The sequence below is a fragment of the Nelumbo nucifera genome, chromosome 4, assembly GCF_055504915.1.
Source record: "Nelumbo nucifera cultivar China Antique chromosome 4, China Antique-T2T, whole genome shotgun sequence".
NCBI classification, from domain to species: domain Eukaryota; kingdom Viridiplantae; phylum Streptophyta; class Magnoliopsida; order Proteales; family Nelumbonaceae; genus Nelumbo; species Nelumbo nucifera.
In genome coordinates, this window is record NC_142652.1 from 75,256,581 (window position 1) to 75,275,230 (window position 18,650).

General features: G+C 43.6%; 1 protein-coding gene across 1 annotated transcript; it reads right to left on the reverse strand.

The window, feature by feature from the left end:
• Positions 1-14,040: 14,040 nt before the first annotated feature.
• On the reverse strand, positions 14,041-14,948 carry LOC148800738 (uncharacterized). Its single transcript, XM_088903073.1, has 2 exons — positions 14,241-14,948; positions 14,041-14,139 (listed from the first exon to the last, which is right to left on the reverse strand). The coding sequence occupies exons 1-2, from the start codon at positions 14,944-14,946 to the stop codon at positions 14,111-14,113; spliced, it is 735 nt and encodes a 244-aa protein (XP_088759199.1). The 5' UTR covers positions 14,947-14,948; the 3' UTR covers positions 14,041-14,110.
• Positions 14,949-18,650: the final 3,702 nt, after the last annotated feature.

Here is an 18,650-nt window from a genome sequence, read left to right on the forward strand (position 1 = left end):
ATTTTTATTCAAAGTTTTTGGCATAGTTCTAAGCTTAACTTTCAAAATTCAGTTTTTATGATATTTTAGTTCGTTCTAATTGAAATGATACAAACAACAGTTCTAACATGTTATAATTAGAAAATACAAAATAAGAAAAAAAACCATGAACCTTACTCATGCAGAGGTAATATCTTAATGCAAAAATTTAAGAAGTGCCCACTAGCAATTATGGCAATGATAGCAACAATTGCCTTAGCAGCTGCCAATCCAGGAGTTTCTGTTATGTCTTGAAAACCAATCTGTACATAGAAGATAATATTGTCCCACAAATACCACAAAATAATTAGAAGATGCTTACCATTAAAATGAAGATGTGTCCTAAAAATCATAAAGATATAATTATGTACCTGAAAGTTGGAAAGAATTATAAGATGCCATACAAAATGGAAACTAGGGGTTGGACCCTGACATTAGAAAAAAAAATCCATGGAAGTAAAATTATCAATATAATGAAAGATTTGATAAAATGGAACTATGCAATTTAGGTATTCAAAAGAAAAATGGAAGAAAAGTGTAATTAATTGTGATGCCAACCGAAATGAAAAAAGAGTAAAAAGATAATATCTTCATGATACCTGAGGTCTGGATTGGATAAATAGTGCATCTTTGGTGTTATCTAATATTTGAAGAAGTTCAACACTTTTGATGTTAACATGGCAAAACGTCTCTTAATTGTAAGGACATTATAGCATCCTCTAGGAATGGAACATATTCTATGCTTACCTTTTAGCCTAAAACCATACCATTGGATGACACTTCTTTTTTTGGATTTTGAGAGGGGGGAAGTTGGTCAATGGATTTTGATTCCCATTGACTAAGGAACCCATGTTCTTTTTTCGGATTTATGTGGGGACCAGAGAAAGTTTATTTTCTTGGGTATACCCATCTCCTAGGTGGGTAAATAACTTTCCCACTTGGGGGAAAAAGTTGCCAACACTTGAATGGAGTAAAGTTGCCCCTTTTAATATTGGATTTTTATGGCTAAAATGGTAATTGCCTTATTTACATGGGAAATAAAAGAATATGGGTAAATGCACTTACTCAGGTAAGTCTTTCCTGGGAAACAATTACTTGGGTAAATGCATTTACCTGGGTAAGTAACTTATTGAAAAGCAAATAGAGCCTTTAGAGAAAGGATCTTCAGTCCCATGCTAAACCAAGATACAAGGTACACAAGATTTTTTTTTCTGTATTATAAATATTGAACTTATTGTCTTGTATCAATCCCCGAAGTCATAAGTTTTAATCCAAAAGCTTTAACTTGAAAATCACAACCTTGGTTAGTCATGTATACCTTATATTTACTCCATATCCATTTCGGGCTACTACAAAAAAAAAAAAAAAAAAAAAGAAGAAGAAGAAGAAAAATTGGGCACTTCAACTCAATTTTTAAGCAAAGTTCCATGACTGACAAATGGTTTAGTGATTCATTTCCTATATCAAGGCAAGGTTTGATGACTCTAATTGAGTTCAAGTCATATGACCTCGTTACAATCTTCTCAAGAAAATTTTGTTTCACAACTTTGTCTAGAACTTTAAATGGTTCATGATTCCTGGGTCACACAAACAACTTTACTCAATCTTAATCATAACTATTGGGGCTTAGCGACACAAATCCTATCATGCCATCATGCTCCATTAAGAGCCATGTTGTCTGTCAAATAGCAAGTCCTTAACATTTCAGGATTTATCTTCATATTGTATATTTGTATTATACTTGATATCTTAGACCTGTGGGTTCTGTATTAGATTTAGGTAAACACATAATTGGGTTTTTTAGGTTCAATATGTCTTAGGGATTCAATAGTTTTATTCTCTCATATCACCAATGAATTTCAGTTTCTAGAGATGGGAGAAAGGGTTCAATCTCTCTCTCTCTTATTAGGGAAATAGTCAGTTTATTGATTTTTCAGACTTTCCACCTAGAGCATGTATTGCAACAATAGAAGTTCAGGATTAATAGACATATCATGCTTGTTTCTTTTTGTATTTTACATATATATTGCCTGTATTGGTTGATTGGGCCCTGCATTTGATCAAATAAATCATTGGATGATATTCTCTTATAATAGATTTTTAACAATGTTTGAGAAGCTTTATAAGAATATACATGATAAATAAAATGTGAACTTACCAGGTAATGCTTGAAGCCAATGGGTTTGGGTCATCTTACCCAACCAACAATTGTTGAAGTGTGTTGTGACAATGTTAATGGCTTTTGATTTGTGTTAATCGACCACCAATGGAGTACAAAATTGTTTGACTCCTCTTGCCATGGCTCACCCTCTCACATGCTCACTACAATCGAATTCAAAGCAAATAACATTTTTTATTTCATTTTTGCCAAGTGTCAAAAAAGTGCTAACATGTTCCTACAGTTCAGATCTTTTCCTACCATATGCTGGAATGTCTATTTAAAAGGAATAGACAAATAACAAGGACATGTTAAAAAGGAATCAGGGGTGTTTCAAAAGGGTAATCCTAGAAATCAAAAATCAGGGTGTGTTGATGATTCATCCCCTTTTCATTTTTATAAATGTGTAAGAAATGTAGTGTTGATCATCTAAATAGCCCCGCCAAAATTTGTGAGTGAGTATTGTTAATTGATTACAGTGGGATTGTGAGAACAATTTAGATGACATTTGCATAAGTTGGGAGAGACTTCATAGTACTTTGGGTCAACACCGATCTGCCTTCATGGGATAAAAATCGACTTTTCCAATTCTCTAGTCTCCCTTTGTATTTATCTATCACCATCTTTGCAACCCCTTAATTCATGGAAATGACAATCCAAATATATTTCGTGTCCTATGATCATTATAGCACCCAAAAAATTAGTAATGGTCGAACATTACGACTGAATAAAATTGATGATTTATCAGAGTTGACCCATTGTACTAACCAAGAACAAAGTTGATAGGGCATCCAGAGTTGTCGAGATGAGGGCGTCCATCGAGGTCTTCGGGAGGTTTCCTCTTTCCCGAAGGAGTCCGCTTCCTTGTCTGTGCTGGACACTCCTTATTTGTGTTCTTCCATTACACATGGTGTCAACATGGCTTAAGAGAGAGAGCGGCCGCGGAGATTGCCATGTGGCATCCTTGGCCAGTTCAACCATCACTTGAACACCACTCCCCCAGTTCCGAAGTCGAGGAGTGTTGTGCTCGTCCGTGACTAGATGTGGAAGAGTTCTATAGTCCTCGATTGAGGAACTTTAATTTCTTCGAGTTGACTGGCCCAGAGTAAGGTCGTTTTTTCAAGTGGACCTGTTAGTTTAATGCTCTTGTTGTTTCCAATACGGGTCATCAGATGTATCGTTTTGTTTTCCCCAAGTCACATGTGTGTGAAGGGCGGCGTCGAATTGGCGTCATTGATTTGGGCTGGTCTGGACCGTTGGTCACCTTTATAAAATGGGAGGTAACGAGCCATTTTGCTTTGTCATTTTGAGTAAGTGATCTTATGAGCTCATCGTGAAATAGTCCTCGGTTGGTGCTTTAGGTGTTCTGTGGTGTAATCTCTTCAGTAAGATGTGTTCATCTTCCTTGTCTTCTTGTTCCTCCTCTTCATCTAGCTCTTGTATGTCGAGTAGTGAATCCAAGCCGGGGACTCATCCCAAGGCCGTTGTGCTCATGATCCGTGAGACCAATGCCCAGGGGGCCGAGGTTGATGGACCTAAGGGTGAGGGTGTTGTGGCAGATGAGGTCATGGCCTTTCAAGAGGCCAAGGTCGGGGAAACCGACGAGGCCAAAGTAGAGATTGTGTTAAAAGAGGGGCCCAACGCTCTTGAGTGGTTCGGTAGCCACTTCACGTCTTCACCTTGCAGATTGACTCCAAGGGACCTCGCTCGAATCAAGGCCCTTTACTGTATTCCCGAGGAGTATAAGTTGAGGTGCCTTGGTATCAGTGAGAGGGCCACCTTGGCTCGGTCAAGAGGGCTTTGCATATACGAGCATAGCCTAATAGTCGGGCTGAGGTTCCCAGGGAGTGTGGGTATCACAATGGTGCTGAGGTGCTACTACATCCAACCAATCCAGCTAATGCCCAATTCCTTTAGGTACATGGTTAGCCTCCTCTGCTATTGCTCAGTTCATGATGTGAACATCACCCTACCGATATTCACATACTTTCTGCACCTAAAGAAGCACCTATAGGGCTATTATTACTTCTTGGCTTAACAACATAATAAGGTGCTCGTCGGAGCCCCCTCCTCAAATAAACACTAGAAGGAAGGGTTCTTCTTTGTGCACCGCCCGGGGGGTAGGCCGTTTCCTACCGAGCTATCAATCCCAAGGACCAAGGCAAAGGTACTAGTTGAGACCGAGCTATTTAGGGAGGAGTTTGCAGCCAATAGGCGGATAGAGTGGGTCGACGTGCAAGAGTACACGTTATTCTTCTTGTTTCATTTCTTTATATTTGATTGACTCATTTTCTTTGGCAGATATGGAAGTCATTGACGAGGAGGAGAGAACAAGACATATGTAGGCTGTCGTGTAGAGAAGGGTGGAGGCTCAGTAGCAACACAGTCTTGAGGTTTCAAACCCTCGGTCGAGCAAGAGATCGATGCTGTTTGAGGGAGACATGGTGGACGTTGGCTCCGATGGGTCTCCACCAAGGTACGTGCCATGGAAAGGTTTCGAAGTCCTATCTCCGGGTCTAGTAGATCTGGCGGTTGAGGTGTATAGGCTGAGCTGGAGTGTTCGACTGGAGGACACTCTAGAGACCGAGGGCTTGCTCGAGCAATTGTCTAGGGGCAGGCATTCTACTGCCTGATATCCATAGAGAGGCCAACGATTGCACGAGTGGGGTGGTGGAGAGCACATCCATTCAGAAGTCCATTGTGGTAAGATTTCTTAATTGTCTCCTCTGTTCTTTGGTTTATTTGGTCGTGCTAATTGACTTTGTGTTTCTCATGCTACCTATGCAGTGACGACATTGGTCGACAGGATGCGCATCCATCATGAAATGGCCAAGGCTCGGGAGGTCAAGTTCTCCCGTCTGTAAGCAGAGATGGCTAAGTTGAGACAAGCGGTGGCCGCCAAGGATGAGGAGTTATAGCTTCTGAAGAGTTGTGCTCATGAGCTCACGGGAGATTGCAACAAGGTGAGGAAGGTGGCTGAGAAGGAAGTGGTCTCCAGGTACAAGGAGTTCGAGGAGTTCCAGATTGCCCTTGACAACTTTTCTATAGATTCCTAGTAGACCGGCTTTGCTCGCTTCTAGAGGAGGGTCATGCGCGATCACCCTAAAAATGTCGTGGTTGTGGAGTGGTATGGGCCCTTTGATGCCAAGGCACCGCCAACCGAGTAGTCTTCCCCTAATGACAGTGTGGCCACCCCTGAGGAGGTGAACCTTGCAGATAGCATGGCCAGCCTGGATTGATTTTCTTTTTCTTTTCTTTGTTAAACACAACTCAGTATGCCAAGCTTATAATCATTGTATCAACCTTTTAATTAATGGAAGCTTGACCTTTTTGCTAAGCAAGTTTTATCTTGTTTTCCCTTCTCTCCTTTTTTTTGATGTTGTTTCACTTCAGAGTGAGGTTGGTCAGTGGGGTCCAATAGGGCGCATCAAGGTATTCGACTTCGTGGCCTCAGTTTCAGGTTGGCTAAGGTCTTGGGCCTAACGTTAGATGGTTGAGGTCTTCGACTTTGTGGCCTCGGTTTTATGCTAGGCTAAATGTGGTCTCTCTAGTTGCCATGCAAGGTGTGGTTCTATAGGCCTAAAGGATGCTCGGTAGTTCTATGACCCACCTACCCTTGGCTTTGTCAAGTCTAGTCTTTAGGCCATGGAGCAGGGTTTGGTTGGTCACCTTGGTCTATCCATTGCTCTGTTATCGATGAACAGTCGTGGTTTGGTGATCTATCTTGAGTTCCACGTTGAAGGCATTGAATTTCTGGTCGATGAACTGATAGCCATTGTCGGTGATGAGGACTTGAGGGATGCCAAAATGACAGATGATGTGTTCCTTCGTAGGAATCCCTGCGTGTTCTGCGCAGTGATGCATGCTAGGGGCTCGGCGTATACACATTTTGTGAGATAGTCTACCACGATGAGGAGGTATTTTTTTGTTCGGTTGCAGTGGGTAATGCTCTGAAGATGTCTGTTCCCTATTGGGCAAAAGGCCACGGAGTAGGAATGGGTGTAAGGGAAGCTGTTGGCTGGTGGTGGAGATGTGAGTGCCTCTAATAGTAGTCACGCCTTTGGATGAGCTAGGTTGCATATTGCTTCATGGTGGGCCAAAAGTAGCCTTGTTGGAGTGCCTTGTAAGTCAGGGTCCGTGCGCCAGGGTGGTCTCCGCAGATACCCTCGTGTATCTCCCTAAGGACGTAGTTGGCCTCTATTGGAGGGAGACACCTTAAGTAGGGGAGAGTGTGTGACTGACAGTAGAGCTGGCCTTGGATGAGGCAATATCGGGCAGACTTGTAGGCGAGCCTCCTTGCTTTAGTTCGGTCCTTTGGAAGGGTGCCATCCTGGAGGTACTATATGATGGGATCCATCCATGATGGCTCTTGTTGGACTAGGAGGAATATCAAAGCTGCTTCTAAAATGTTGGGCTGTACTAGTGTCCATTCTAACTACCATGCTGAGGTCGGCACACGGTGAGTTGGCAAGCTTTGATAGTGCATCAGCCCAGATGTTCTTGACTCTAGGGATCTACTGTATGGAGAAGTGCTCGAACTGTTGGATGAGCCCTTGCACTTTTTGCATGTAACTTGCCATGGTGGGCTCTCTTGATTCGAACTGGCCAGTGACCTGGTTGACTACAAGTTGGAAGTTGTTGAAGGCTTCCACCCACCTTGCTCCAACATCCTGGGTGAGCTGAAGCTCGGCTATTAGAGCTTTGTATTCCGCCTCATTGTTGGATGCCTTGAACTCAAACCTCAGGACGGTCTCCAGTGTGGTGTCATCTGGGTCAAAGAGGATGAACCCGGTGTTGTTGCCTACGGGATGACCCGTCCACATGGAGGATCCAGGCTGGTGGGGCCTCGGTTGGGTTCTATGAAGTACGGCCTGAGTTTCCTCGTCGAGGTGACGAGATCCAAGGTGACCTTCTCTATGTTTGAGTACCATGTCTCTACACCCAAGAGGACCTTCATAGTGTAGTAGATCGACCTATGGGCCTGCCCTTCCTCCTTTACTAGGACTAAGCTGACCACTTCGTCACTGGTGGACAAGTAAAGCAAGAGATGGTCTCCCTGGCTCAGTTTCGTGAGAAGGGATGGTGAGCTCAGGTAGCGCTTCAATTCTTAGAAGGACCATTCACACTCCTTGGTCCACTATAATTCCTTCCACCATCTTTAATGCTTTGAAGAAGGGAAAGCATCGGTCTATGGATTTTGACACAAATCTACTCAACGTGGCTCCTCATCTAGTGAGGCATTATACTTCTTTGTATTTTCGACGTGACTACATGTCTAGGATGGTTTAGATCTTTTCTGGATTTTCCTCAATTCCCCTCTATGTGACCATAAATCCCAAGAACTTGTCAATGGTGATGCTAAAGGCGCACTTCGTCGGGTTCATCTTAATCCATTATTTCTTGAGGGTTCCGAAGACTTCCTTTAGATCAGTAAGGTGTTGCTCGACTTTCTTGCTCTTCACCAGCATGTCATCCACATAGGCTTCTGCATTTCGATCGAGTTGTTCCTTTAAGATGTAATTCACCAGCCTTTGATAGGTAGCGTCGACATTCTTCAGACTGAAGGGCATCACCTGGTAGCAATACAGTCATCGGTCAATGATGAAGGTCATCTTCTCCTGGTCATCCAAGTGCATCTGGATTTGATTGTAATAGGAGAAGCAATCCATGAAGCTCAGGAGCTTGTGCCCTGTCATTGCATCGATGAGTTGGTTGATCCTCGGCAGGGGAAATTGTCCTTTGGGTAGGCCCTATTTAGGATAGTGAAGTGGATGCAAATCCTCCACTTTCCGTTGGCCTTTTTGACCATCACCACATTCCCCATCCAGTCTGGGTATGTCACTTCTCAGATGAAGCCGACGTTAAGCAACATCTACACTTCTTCGTTCATCACTTGCCACCATTCCAAGGTACCCAGCAGTGTTGTTACCTTCGCTCCACTTGAACACCGTTCTTTCTACCTTGACCCACCCACCACCCATGAAAGAGAAAAACAAAGGGCAGTACCCACCGCATTGCTCCCTGAAAATAGCGAATTCTTCTTTGCAAGAGACATCCCGGGGTTTAGTGATGTCTCCGGCAGCCTTGCTGGGATCTCTAGATCGAATAATTGGTTTACAAGACACTCTTAGGGGGTCCTCTCGGATTCCAGATTTTGACTTATCTAAACCTCCTTTTCTTTTGCCTCACGGGTCAGTAGCGTGGGTCAGTATTCGAGCGATGGGTAATGACCTTGGGGTTGATCCCCGGCATGTTTGTTGCCGACAAGGTGAACACATCAGCATTATATTTAAGGAGTTGCACAATGTCATTTCAAAGGCGGCCTTCTAAGAGGGATCCTACTTGGACCGTCTTCTCGGGGTCTTCTTTGAAGAGGGACACTTGGACGAGGTCTTCCATGGGTTAGTCGTGCTGTGTCTGTAGTTCGTCCCTTAGGTCCATGTTTTCTTTGGTGAGCACTTCAATGGTATGTTATCTCCCTCTATAAGCCGTCAAGTAACACTACCTCGCAGTTCTCTGGTTTCCACAAAATACGCCCACTCCATATGAGGTCGGGAACTTCACAACCAAGTAGTATGTGGAAACTGAGGCTCACAAAGCATTCAACATGGGTTGGTCAAGGATGGCATTGTAAGGCGACAAGATGCGAATGATGATGAAGTCGATCATCACTGTGGTGGTGATGAGATCATCGCATATCAATACTGGTAGGGTAATTTTCCCTTGGGGTATTAGGGAGTCCCTAGAGAATCCCACCAAGGGGTGTTGATCGGCATCAAAAGTTCCTTCCCAATGCCGAGTAGTTCAAAGGCTTCTTCAAAGAAGATGTTGGGCGAGCTTCTTGTGTCCACCAATATGCTTCAAATCTCAAAGTTGGCATTATCGCAAGGGCATAATCACGTGGTGTCTAACCCCCCCTGAGATCGTCGTCGGTGAAGGTGATGGGAGCATCCTGCCTCTGTCTCTTTGGTTCCTTGTCCTTAACCTAATGTATTCTAACATACATAGGCCTTGTGGGCTGAGCTACTCTCTCCTCTGAAAGCCATCCTGCCCAAGATGATAGTCATGACTCTTGCTAAGGGAGCTCAAGCTGGAGGTGCATCAAGGTGGCGCTCTTCATGAAGGGATGAGAGATCCATCCTATGGACGCCCAAAGATTGCGGAATAAGGGGCGAATTTCAAAAAATTTTTCTCTCCCTTCAACTGGGAATCGTATTCCCTATTTAGAAAATCATATTTTCAAAGATCAATCTTGAACCATAAACTGAACTAGATCTGAACCAAAAAGGAGTGGGAAGGATTATACCTGATACGGAGAAATAAAATCTCCCAACGAAGGTGTTCACGCCCAAGGAAGGATCCAAAGACTGCTCCCACTGAAGATGGCGCAGTGCAGGTGGAGCAGAATCAGCAGTGTTCTTCTCCAAGAACTCTGTCCTTCGCAAGAATCAGCAAGATGGTACGTGAGCACAGCTTCCTTTCAATCCTTTCTCAAAGGACTGATGTCAAGATCCAATCTTGACTTCTCCCACAACTGGAGATCGAACTGGCAAACAGGGCAGCAAGAACAGGGAGGCGGCAAGAGAGTATTTGCAGGGAGCAGAATTCTCTCTTCTTGATTTCAGCACTAAGGAAAACCTGATGATCTGTGTGTATGTTGTATATCTAAAGGCTGTCGCCCCCTTCTTCTTTTATAATCTTAAAGGGATCAGCTCCTAATCAGATTAGGAGTTGCTAATCCAAATCATATTTGGGTTAGAAGTCCCTTTAAGTGATAAGGGATAATCCTTATCTTATCTGGAGATCAGATCAGCCATCTCCTAATCTGATTAGGAGGTTTCCAGATCTAAATCTTATTTAGATCTTGGACTCTCTAAGTGGATAGGGTCTAAGCCCAATCCTATTAGCTGATCCACTTCAGATTTCGCCCCTTTATTAACTAAATAAACAGCCTAGTTCGAAATGGGCTTTAGGCCCATTAAGCTCATGTGCTCACTTAACCCTCTTAACTGCTGCCCAGTTGGGCTTCCTTGTATGGCGTGGGACCCAAGCATTGATCTACACATCAGCCACATGGGTTCGGCCCAGCCTTTGTTACAAGGCCTGGCCGAATACACTGTTAAAGACAGTGCACCCCCTGAAACCCATCAAATGGGCTCTACGGGCCCAACACTTACCCTAAGAGGTCCCTGGGCCAAGCCACCTTGTAACACCTAGGGACTGTGGGCAGATGCAAGATTAGCCCATCAGGTATTATCCTCAATGGTCTTACACTTAACCTCTCAGCCCATAATGATCATACACTGCCCGACAAGAGAGGACCTCTCCTGCGGCTGCAAGGAACAGTGTTGCACTCTCCACTCATATGGATCCCGGGAATTAAAACCTTTTGCAAACCTTTTAGAAACCAAATATATACTTTTATATCTTATAAAATATATTTTGCAAAACAAATCTCAACGGTTGAAATCGGCTGCCGGCAGTCTTGGTTTCCATCAGTGAGAGTGCATCCCCGATCATTACCTTTGTCCGACAAAGGGGCTGATCCTGTCACTATGATCACCCACTCAAATGAATTCTCGGACTGTCCCAACATACCCAGGTTTTGACCCCTGCTAAGGATATCACTAATTGGTACATCAAAGATAGCCCAATCCGACACCTAGTGCAGTATCATAATCGAGTCTAGGGGTCGGGTGTAACTTTCCAGTTTTGCCCATCAATCTCCAAGGTCCAGGGCAATACTGGAAATCTGGTCCAGTTCAAAGATTTAATTAATCCTACACTGTATGTTCCTAGGGTCTCACCCTGGCAGCTGAGACAGGCCACCCCAACCGACTTGGTGGCACCACAGTGTCAGCCTTGTCAGGATAGGTCTCCCCAGATCGACCCACTGGCTGTGAACATTCTAAACTAACACGAGTCTCATTAAGTGTCCAGTTTAAGGGTATTACACAGAAACATACCAAGGGGACATGAATCAAATATGTATCTTTATTCATTTACAGTAAACTCATAAAGTACATCATTCTGATTGAAGCTAAGGGCATACAAAACTGTCTAACAGCTCCCACTTGCACTTAGGTCCAATCAGGTACTAGCCGGAGTCCCATGCTTTCCACGTGTTTCTCAAACACTTTCTGTGATATTGGCTTAGTCAATGGGTTTACCACATTCTCCGCTGATGCTACCTCTTTACACTATCCTCCCGTAGGTCCAGCGTTGTCATACAACAGTGGAATGGGTGATGTGCTGAATTCCAAATTCCGGAATGAACACCTTCATTCATAAGGCAGCCTCACTTACGGCTATGCTTTCGGCTTGGGTTGTGGACTATTAATTTGCTACTTAGGACCCCTGTTTGCTGACATTCAGGAAACAACACACGATCCTATCGTGAAACCATATCCAGATGTAGACTTTCTATCATCTGGGTCTGACTGGAAATCGGCATCTGTAAACCCCTGGATCTGTAGTGAGCTACCGTCAAACACCAGACAAAACTCTTTTGTCCTTCGAAGGTACTTAAGTATGTTTTTCACAGCAGTCCAATGCTCCTGCCCTGGGTTGGCCTGAAATCTGCTTAGTACACTCACTACCTGAGCAATGTCCGGACGAGTGCACAGCATGGCATGCATGATGCTCCCTACGGCAGAGGCATAGGGAACGTCTTTCATGCCATCAATCTCCTCAGAAGTCTTGGGAGACATCTTCTTGGAGAGAGTGACTCCGTGCCTGAAAGGAACATTTCCTTTCTTGGAGTTTTCCATGCTGTATCTTTTGACTATTTTGTCAATATAAGCAGATTGGGATAATCCAATTATCCGCTTCGATCTATCTCTATAGAGTCGAAGACCGAGTATATAGGAGGCTTCTCCAAGATCTTTCATGGAGAATTGCTGCGAAAACCATACTTTCACTGTAGTTAACATTCCTACATCATTCCCAATGAGTAGAATGTCATCTACATATAGAACCAAGAAGGTAACCTTATCTCCACTGAACTTCCTGTAGACACAGGGTTCATTCGGATTCTGCTCGAAGTCAAACGATTTGACAACAGAGTCAAAGCGGATGTTCCAACTTCTAGAAGCTTGCTTAAGTCCATAAATGGATCTATTAAGTTTACATACCATGTTTTCCTGACCCGCAGCAATGAAGCCTTGCGGCTGCTGCATATAGATATCTTCAGTAAGATCTCCATTCAGGAATGCAGTTTTGACATCCATCTGCCAAATCTCATAATCATGGTATGCTGCTACAGCTAGCAGGATCCTAATGGACTTAAGCATGGCCACAGGTGAAAAGGTTTCCTCATAATCGATGCCTTCTTTCTGAGTGTACCCTTTCGCCACTAGACGAGCCTTGAAGGTCTCAATCCTGCCATTGGGGCCCTTCTTCCTCTTGTAAATCCATTTGCAACCGGTTGCTTTTACCCCGGAGGGTGGATCTACTAGAGTCCAGACTCCATTGGCCTCCATTGAGTCCATCTCTGGTCTCATGGCCTCCACCCACTTCTGGGAATCTATGTCCAACATAGCTTCCGCGTAAGTCACGGGATCCTCCTCACTAGTCAAGGTTTCCACCAGGTAACTATCTTGATCATAACCATAACGGACTAGTGGCCTGGATGCCCGAGTGGATCTTCTAAGTTGGTCACTACCTGGAACTTGTGGGACATCTCCCACTGCTCCTGAGCTCTCCTCATCAAGAACAACTTCCTGACGATGGGTGTCCAGGATATAGGCGGTTTCCAAGAATTGTGCATTTCGACTGCAGAACAATTTCTGTTCACTTGGGTCATAGAAAAGGTAACCTACAGAGACTTTTGGGTAGCCTACAAATAGGAAACGGCTGGTCTTAGATTCCAACTTGTCTGCACTCGTTCTTTTAACGTGTGCTGGACAACCCCAAATCTTCAAGTGTCTGACACTTGGTTTCTTTCCGGTCCAAAGTTCATATGGAGTATTCGGAACCGATTTGGTTGGAACCCGATTCAGCACGTAAATCGCAGTTTCTAATGTGTAACCCCAAAAGGATGTGGGTAACTCTGAGTGTATGAGAAGCGACCGGACCATATCTAATAAGGTCCTATTCCTCCTCTCTGAAACACCGTTAAGTTGTGGTGTAGCAGGAGGAGCTAATTGTGATACTATCCCATTGTCCTTTAAGTAGTCCCTGAATTCGTCAGAGAGATATTCGCCACCTCAATCTGATTGAAGGGCTTTAATTTCTCTCCCTAACTATTTCTCGACCTCTTGTCTAAATTCTTTGAACTTTTCAAAGGATTCAGACTTGTGTCTCATTAGGTACACGTAACCATATCGTGAGAAATCATATGTGAAGGTGATGAAATACACGTGTTGATTTCGTGTCCTAACACTCAGGGGACCACATACATCAGTATGTATTAGGTCAAGTGTGCCTGTACATCTTTCAGGCTTACCGTTAAATGGCCGTTTCGTCATCTTGCCTTGTTGGCAAGGCTCACAGGTGGGAAGATCTTCTACAGCTAGAAAATCTAAAGGACCATCCTTTACCAACCTTGTGATTTGGTCAACACCGACGTGGCCAAGTCGATAATGCCACAAACACGTGGGATTAACTGTATCACGGGCTCTCTTCTTGGGGTTTTCAACCGACGTAGTTTTGGTTATGTTAGTTTCTAGAGAAGGATGTAGAACATAGAGACTGTTCTCCAATTCCCCGTATGCGATGAATCTATTATTTCTTTTAATAGTAATCATATTACTAAAGAAGACAGAATAACCCTCTACACACAACTTTGAGACAGAAATCAAATTTCTTCTTAAATTTTGTACATAAAGACAATCTTTCAGTACAATTATTCCTTCTCTAAAATATAATTCCATGGTTCCTATGGCCGCGGCTGCAACAGTTGCAGTAGTCCCCAAGTAGAGTGTGACTTCTCCTTCACTCAGCCTTCTGCTTACCTTGAACCCCTGCAGTGAGTTACATGCATGAGTTGAAGCCCCGGAGTCAATACACCAGGATGTAGAAGCTACCAACAAATTGGTTTCTATAACACAAGTTTCGAAATTACCTTTCTTGGATTCCAGGTAGGCAGGACAATTCCTTTTCCAGTGGCCGGTCTTCTTGCAAAAATGACAGGCATCTGATGCCTTGTCCTTCCTCTGTTTCTTGGGTTTGGCAGCCTTTTTCTGGGGCTTTCTCTTCGCCTTCCTTTTCTTGCCCGATTTTCCAGTTTCAACAAGCATGGCAATGGGCTCATCATTTTTAATCAATTCTTCGGCCCTCTGCAACATATTGTTGGGTTCCTGCAAGCTGACGTTCATCTTGTTCATGTTGTAGTTCATGATGAATGGATTAAAGGATGGAGGTAGAGAGTTGAGAATAGCATCGATCTGAGTTACCAGATCCAGCCCGGATCCAAGAGCCTCTAGTTCGTTGATATAGCCCATCATCCGGAGACAATGGTCATGAACTTGTTGGCCCTTGGTCATCTGCGCGGTCATGAACTGTTTCAAGACCTTCTGCCAAGTAGAACGATTCTGCTCTTCGTACATTGTCCTAAGACTGTCCAATACGTCCTTAGCAAGTTCGATCTGATCGAACTGCCTCTGAATTGGATTGTCTAAGGAGGCAATGATATAGCAGCGGGCAAGGGAGTTTTTCTCCTCCCATTCTTGGTATTCTCTTCTTCGGGCCTCAGAAGCCCTATCTCCCGGACGATCCGGGGCAGGATTCTTTGCTACCTTGTCCAATTTCTCAGAGGTTAAGACCAACATAAGGTTCCTATACCAGTCAGCATAGTTTGGGCCCTCTTGTTGTCATCAAGTAGCTTTGCAAATGATCCGTTTGCCATTTTCTGATAAAAGAGCAAACATCAGTCCACGACCTAATTTGATTCATGTTCATTTCATAGATATGGATTCTAATCTATGGTCCATTTCCATTTATTCATCTTTGAGATTTCCCTCCCTTCTCAGTGATGGAGACTACGGATTGTCTCTGGAAATGTGGGAAATCACATAGGGTGCTTGAAGCCAACTGTTTCAGCTGCATAACCCCACCACCTTTCTGTGAAGGATCATATCCACTCATCATATGAGTTTTCCCTTTGGCCTCTGTCAAACAAGGTTCAGAGCCATTTTCAGGTAAACCTTTCTGTCTAGTGAGTGCTTACCCATCATATTCGTGAACGCCAAGGTACCGTGAGAGAGTTCCCATTTTTTGGTGAAGCCCCTCCCACATCGGTCTATGACGCCCCTATCATCTTATGAAACACTTAGACAAGCCCAACAGCAAATGGATAGCCCATTTTCTGGTGCGTTTCCTCATTACTGAAGGACCCATCCTCGTGCTAATGATGGAAGGCTTTTAGAGAGTTCATCATATGAATCTCCCTATCACATGCACTCATATTATCTGGAGGGAACAGATAATTACACTCTAGTTCTATCTTTAGGTCAAACCAAAGTGGCTCCCACTGACTTTCATAAAGCCAGATTTTGGTGGGCCTAAATCGGCTAGGGTTCTGCACGAGACCTCATGATGAGGTATGGGGCCCACCACTGAGGGAGGTCATCCAATGACCAAAAAGGGACACCATGGCAATGATGCGCATTCAGCCATGGTGTGCGAAAGAGCCACTGTCGATTGAGCATGGACCAAGTACTTATGGCCCATGTACATAGCACATCACACATCCATACATCACATGCAGGGATAAATTGATCCAATCAATTAATTATCTGTAAAGCCCATTTGAAGCCCATATTAAATCCATAATATTAACCATTAATATTGTTTAGGTATTTGGGCCGAACGGTTCAACCCATATAGCTTTATGTGTTAAGTGGGCTTTTAGCAGTTTTAACTATTTAAAACTAGGCTTTTACAGGTTGGGCCGAATTAACCATTTAATTAAATATCATTCCTTAGGCCCATCAGTGGGAAAATTAGGGCTGACTTTCAGCCTTGATTAAACCCTAGATTCGGTCCAAACAGTTTGAACCAATCTTGGTTCGAATGGGTCTAGGGTTTGATCTTTAATTAAATCTTTAATTCAAGAAAATAATATGAAATTAATTACTGATAAAAGAAAAACAACAATCAATAAAACAGGGTGTTCGCACAATCCATCCTGCAAAACAGAGGTTAGATCACAGAATGCAGTTTCACAAACTGCAAATCGCAGATAGCGATTCTCCCATCTACGAAATTTTTTCTCTGCGAAATCTCCCTTTCTGCGTCGCCATCTTCGATCCAATATTAAAATAAATAGAAATCCTATTTCTATTAATAATTACATTAGATCGAATACCTCTACATTGAGTCTAGAAAATAAAAAAAAAAATATTTACAGACCAAATGTAATAAATAAATCAAGAAACTGCAAATCTTGCAGGTTCTCTGCGCAAACCAAGATTTCGATCTCCTCTTGTACGAACAGCCCATAAATCAAGAAAATCATAAAGAACAATTCTAAATAATAATCAGATTTATATAAAATTAATTTCAGATTATTCGCCCATTAATTTTGGGAACAAAATTTCCCAAAATCCATATCTGCGCAAATCGGGTAGAACACCTTCTGCCCATTTGCGTAGGTTCAGATCTGAAACAAACTGGTTCAAGATTTGAACCATGGCTCTGATAGGGATGAGAGATCCATCCTATGGACACCCAAAGATTGCGGAATAAGGGGCGAATTTCAAAAAATTTTTCTCTCCCTTCAACTGGGAATCGTATTCCCTATTTAGAAAATCATATTTTCAAGGATCAATCTTGAACCATAAACTGAACCAGATCTGAACCAAAAAGGAGTGGGAAGGATTATACCTGATACGGAGAAGTAATATCTCCCAACGAAGGTGTTCACGCCCAAGGAAGGATCCAAAGACTGCTCCCACTGAAGATGGCGCAGTGCAGGTGGAGCAGAATCAGCAGTGTTCTTCTCCAAGAACTCTGTCCTTCGCAAGAATCAGTAAGATGGTACGTGAGCACAGCTTCCTTTCAATCCTTTCTCAAAGGACTGATGTCAAGATCCAATCTTGACTTCTTCCACAACTGGGGATTGAACTGGCAAACAGGGCGGCAAGAACAGGGAGGCGGCAAGAGAGTATTTGCAGGGAGCAGAATTCTCTCTTCTTGATTTTAGCACTAAAGAAAACCTGATGATCTGTGTGTATGTTGTATATCTAAAGGCTGCCGCCCTCTTCTTCTTTCATAATCTTAAAGGGATCAGCTCCTAATCTGATTAGGAGTTGCTAATCCAAATCATATTTGGGTTAGAAGTCCCTTTAAGTGATAAGGGATAATCCTTATCTTATCTGGAGATCAGATCAGCCATCTCCTAATCTGATTAGGAGGTTTCCAGATCTAAATCTTATTTAGATCTTGGACTCTCTAAGTGGATAGGGTCTAAGCCTAATCCTATTAGCTGATCCACTTCAGATTTCGCCCCTTTATTAACTAAATAAACAGCCCAGTTCGAAATGGGCTTTAGGCCCATTAAGCTCATGTGCTCACTTAACCCTCTTAACTGCTGCCCAGTTGGGCTTCCTTGTATGGCATGGGACCCAAGCATTGATCTACACATCAGCCACATGGGTTCGGCCCAGCCTTTGTTACAAGGCCTGGCCGAATACACTGTTAAAGACAGTGCACCCCCTGAAACCCATCAAATGGGCTCTACGGGCCCAACACTTACCCTAAGAGGTCCCTGGGCCAAGCCACCTTGTAACACCCAGGGACTGTGGGCAGATGCAAGATTCGCCCGTCATGTATTATCCTCAATGGTCTTACACTTAACCTCTCAGCCCATAATGATCATACACTGCCCGACAAGAGAGGACCTCTCCTGCGGCTGCAAGGAACAGTGTTGGACTCTCCACTCATATGGATCCCGGGAATTAAAACCTTTTGCAAACCTTTTAGAAACCAAATATATACTTTTATATCTTATAAAATATATTTTGCAAAACAAATCTCAACGGTTGAAATCGGCTGCTGGCAGTCTTGGTTTCCATCAGTGAGAGTGCATCCCCGATCATTACCTTTGTCCGACAAAGGGGCTAATCCTGTCACTATGATCACCCACTCAGATGAATTCTCGGACTGTCCCAACATACCCAGGTTTTGACCCCCGCCTAGGATCTCACTGATTGGTACATCAAAGATAGCCCAATCCGACACCTAGTGCAGTATCATAATCGAGTCTAGGGGTCGGGTGTAACTTTCCAGTTTTGCCCATCAATCTCCAAGATCCAGGGCAATACTGAAAATCTGGTCCAGTTCAAAGATTCAATTAATCCTACATTGTATGTGCCTAGGGTCTCACCCTGGCAGCTGAGACAGGCCACCCCAACCGACTTGGTGGCACCACAGTGTCAGCCTTGTCAGGATAGGTCTCCCCAAACCGACCCACTGGCTGTGAACATTCTAAACTAACACGAGTCTCATTAAGTGTCCAGTTTAAGGGTATTAC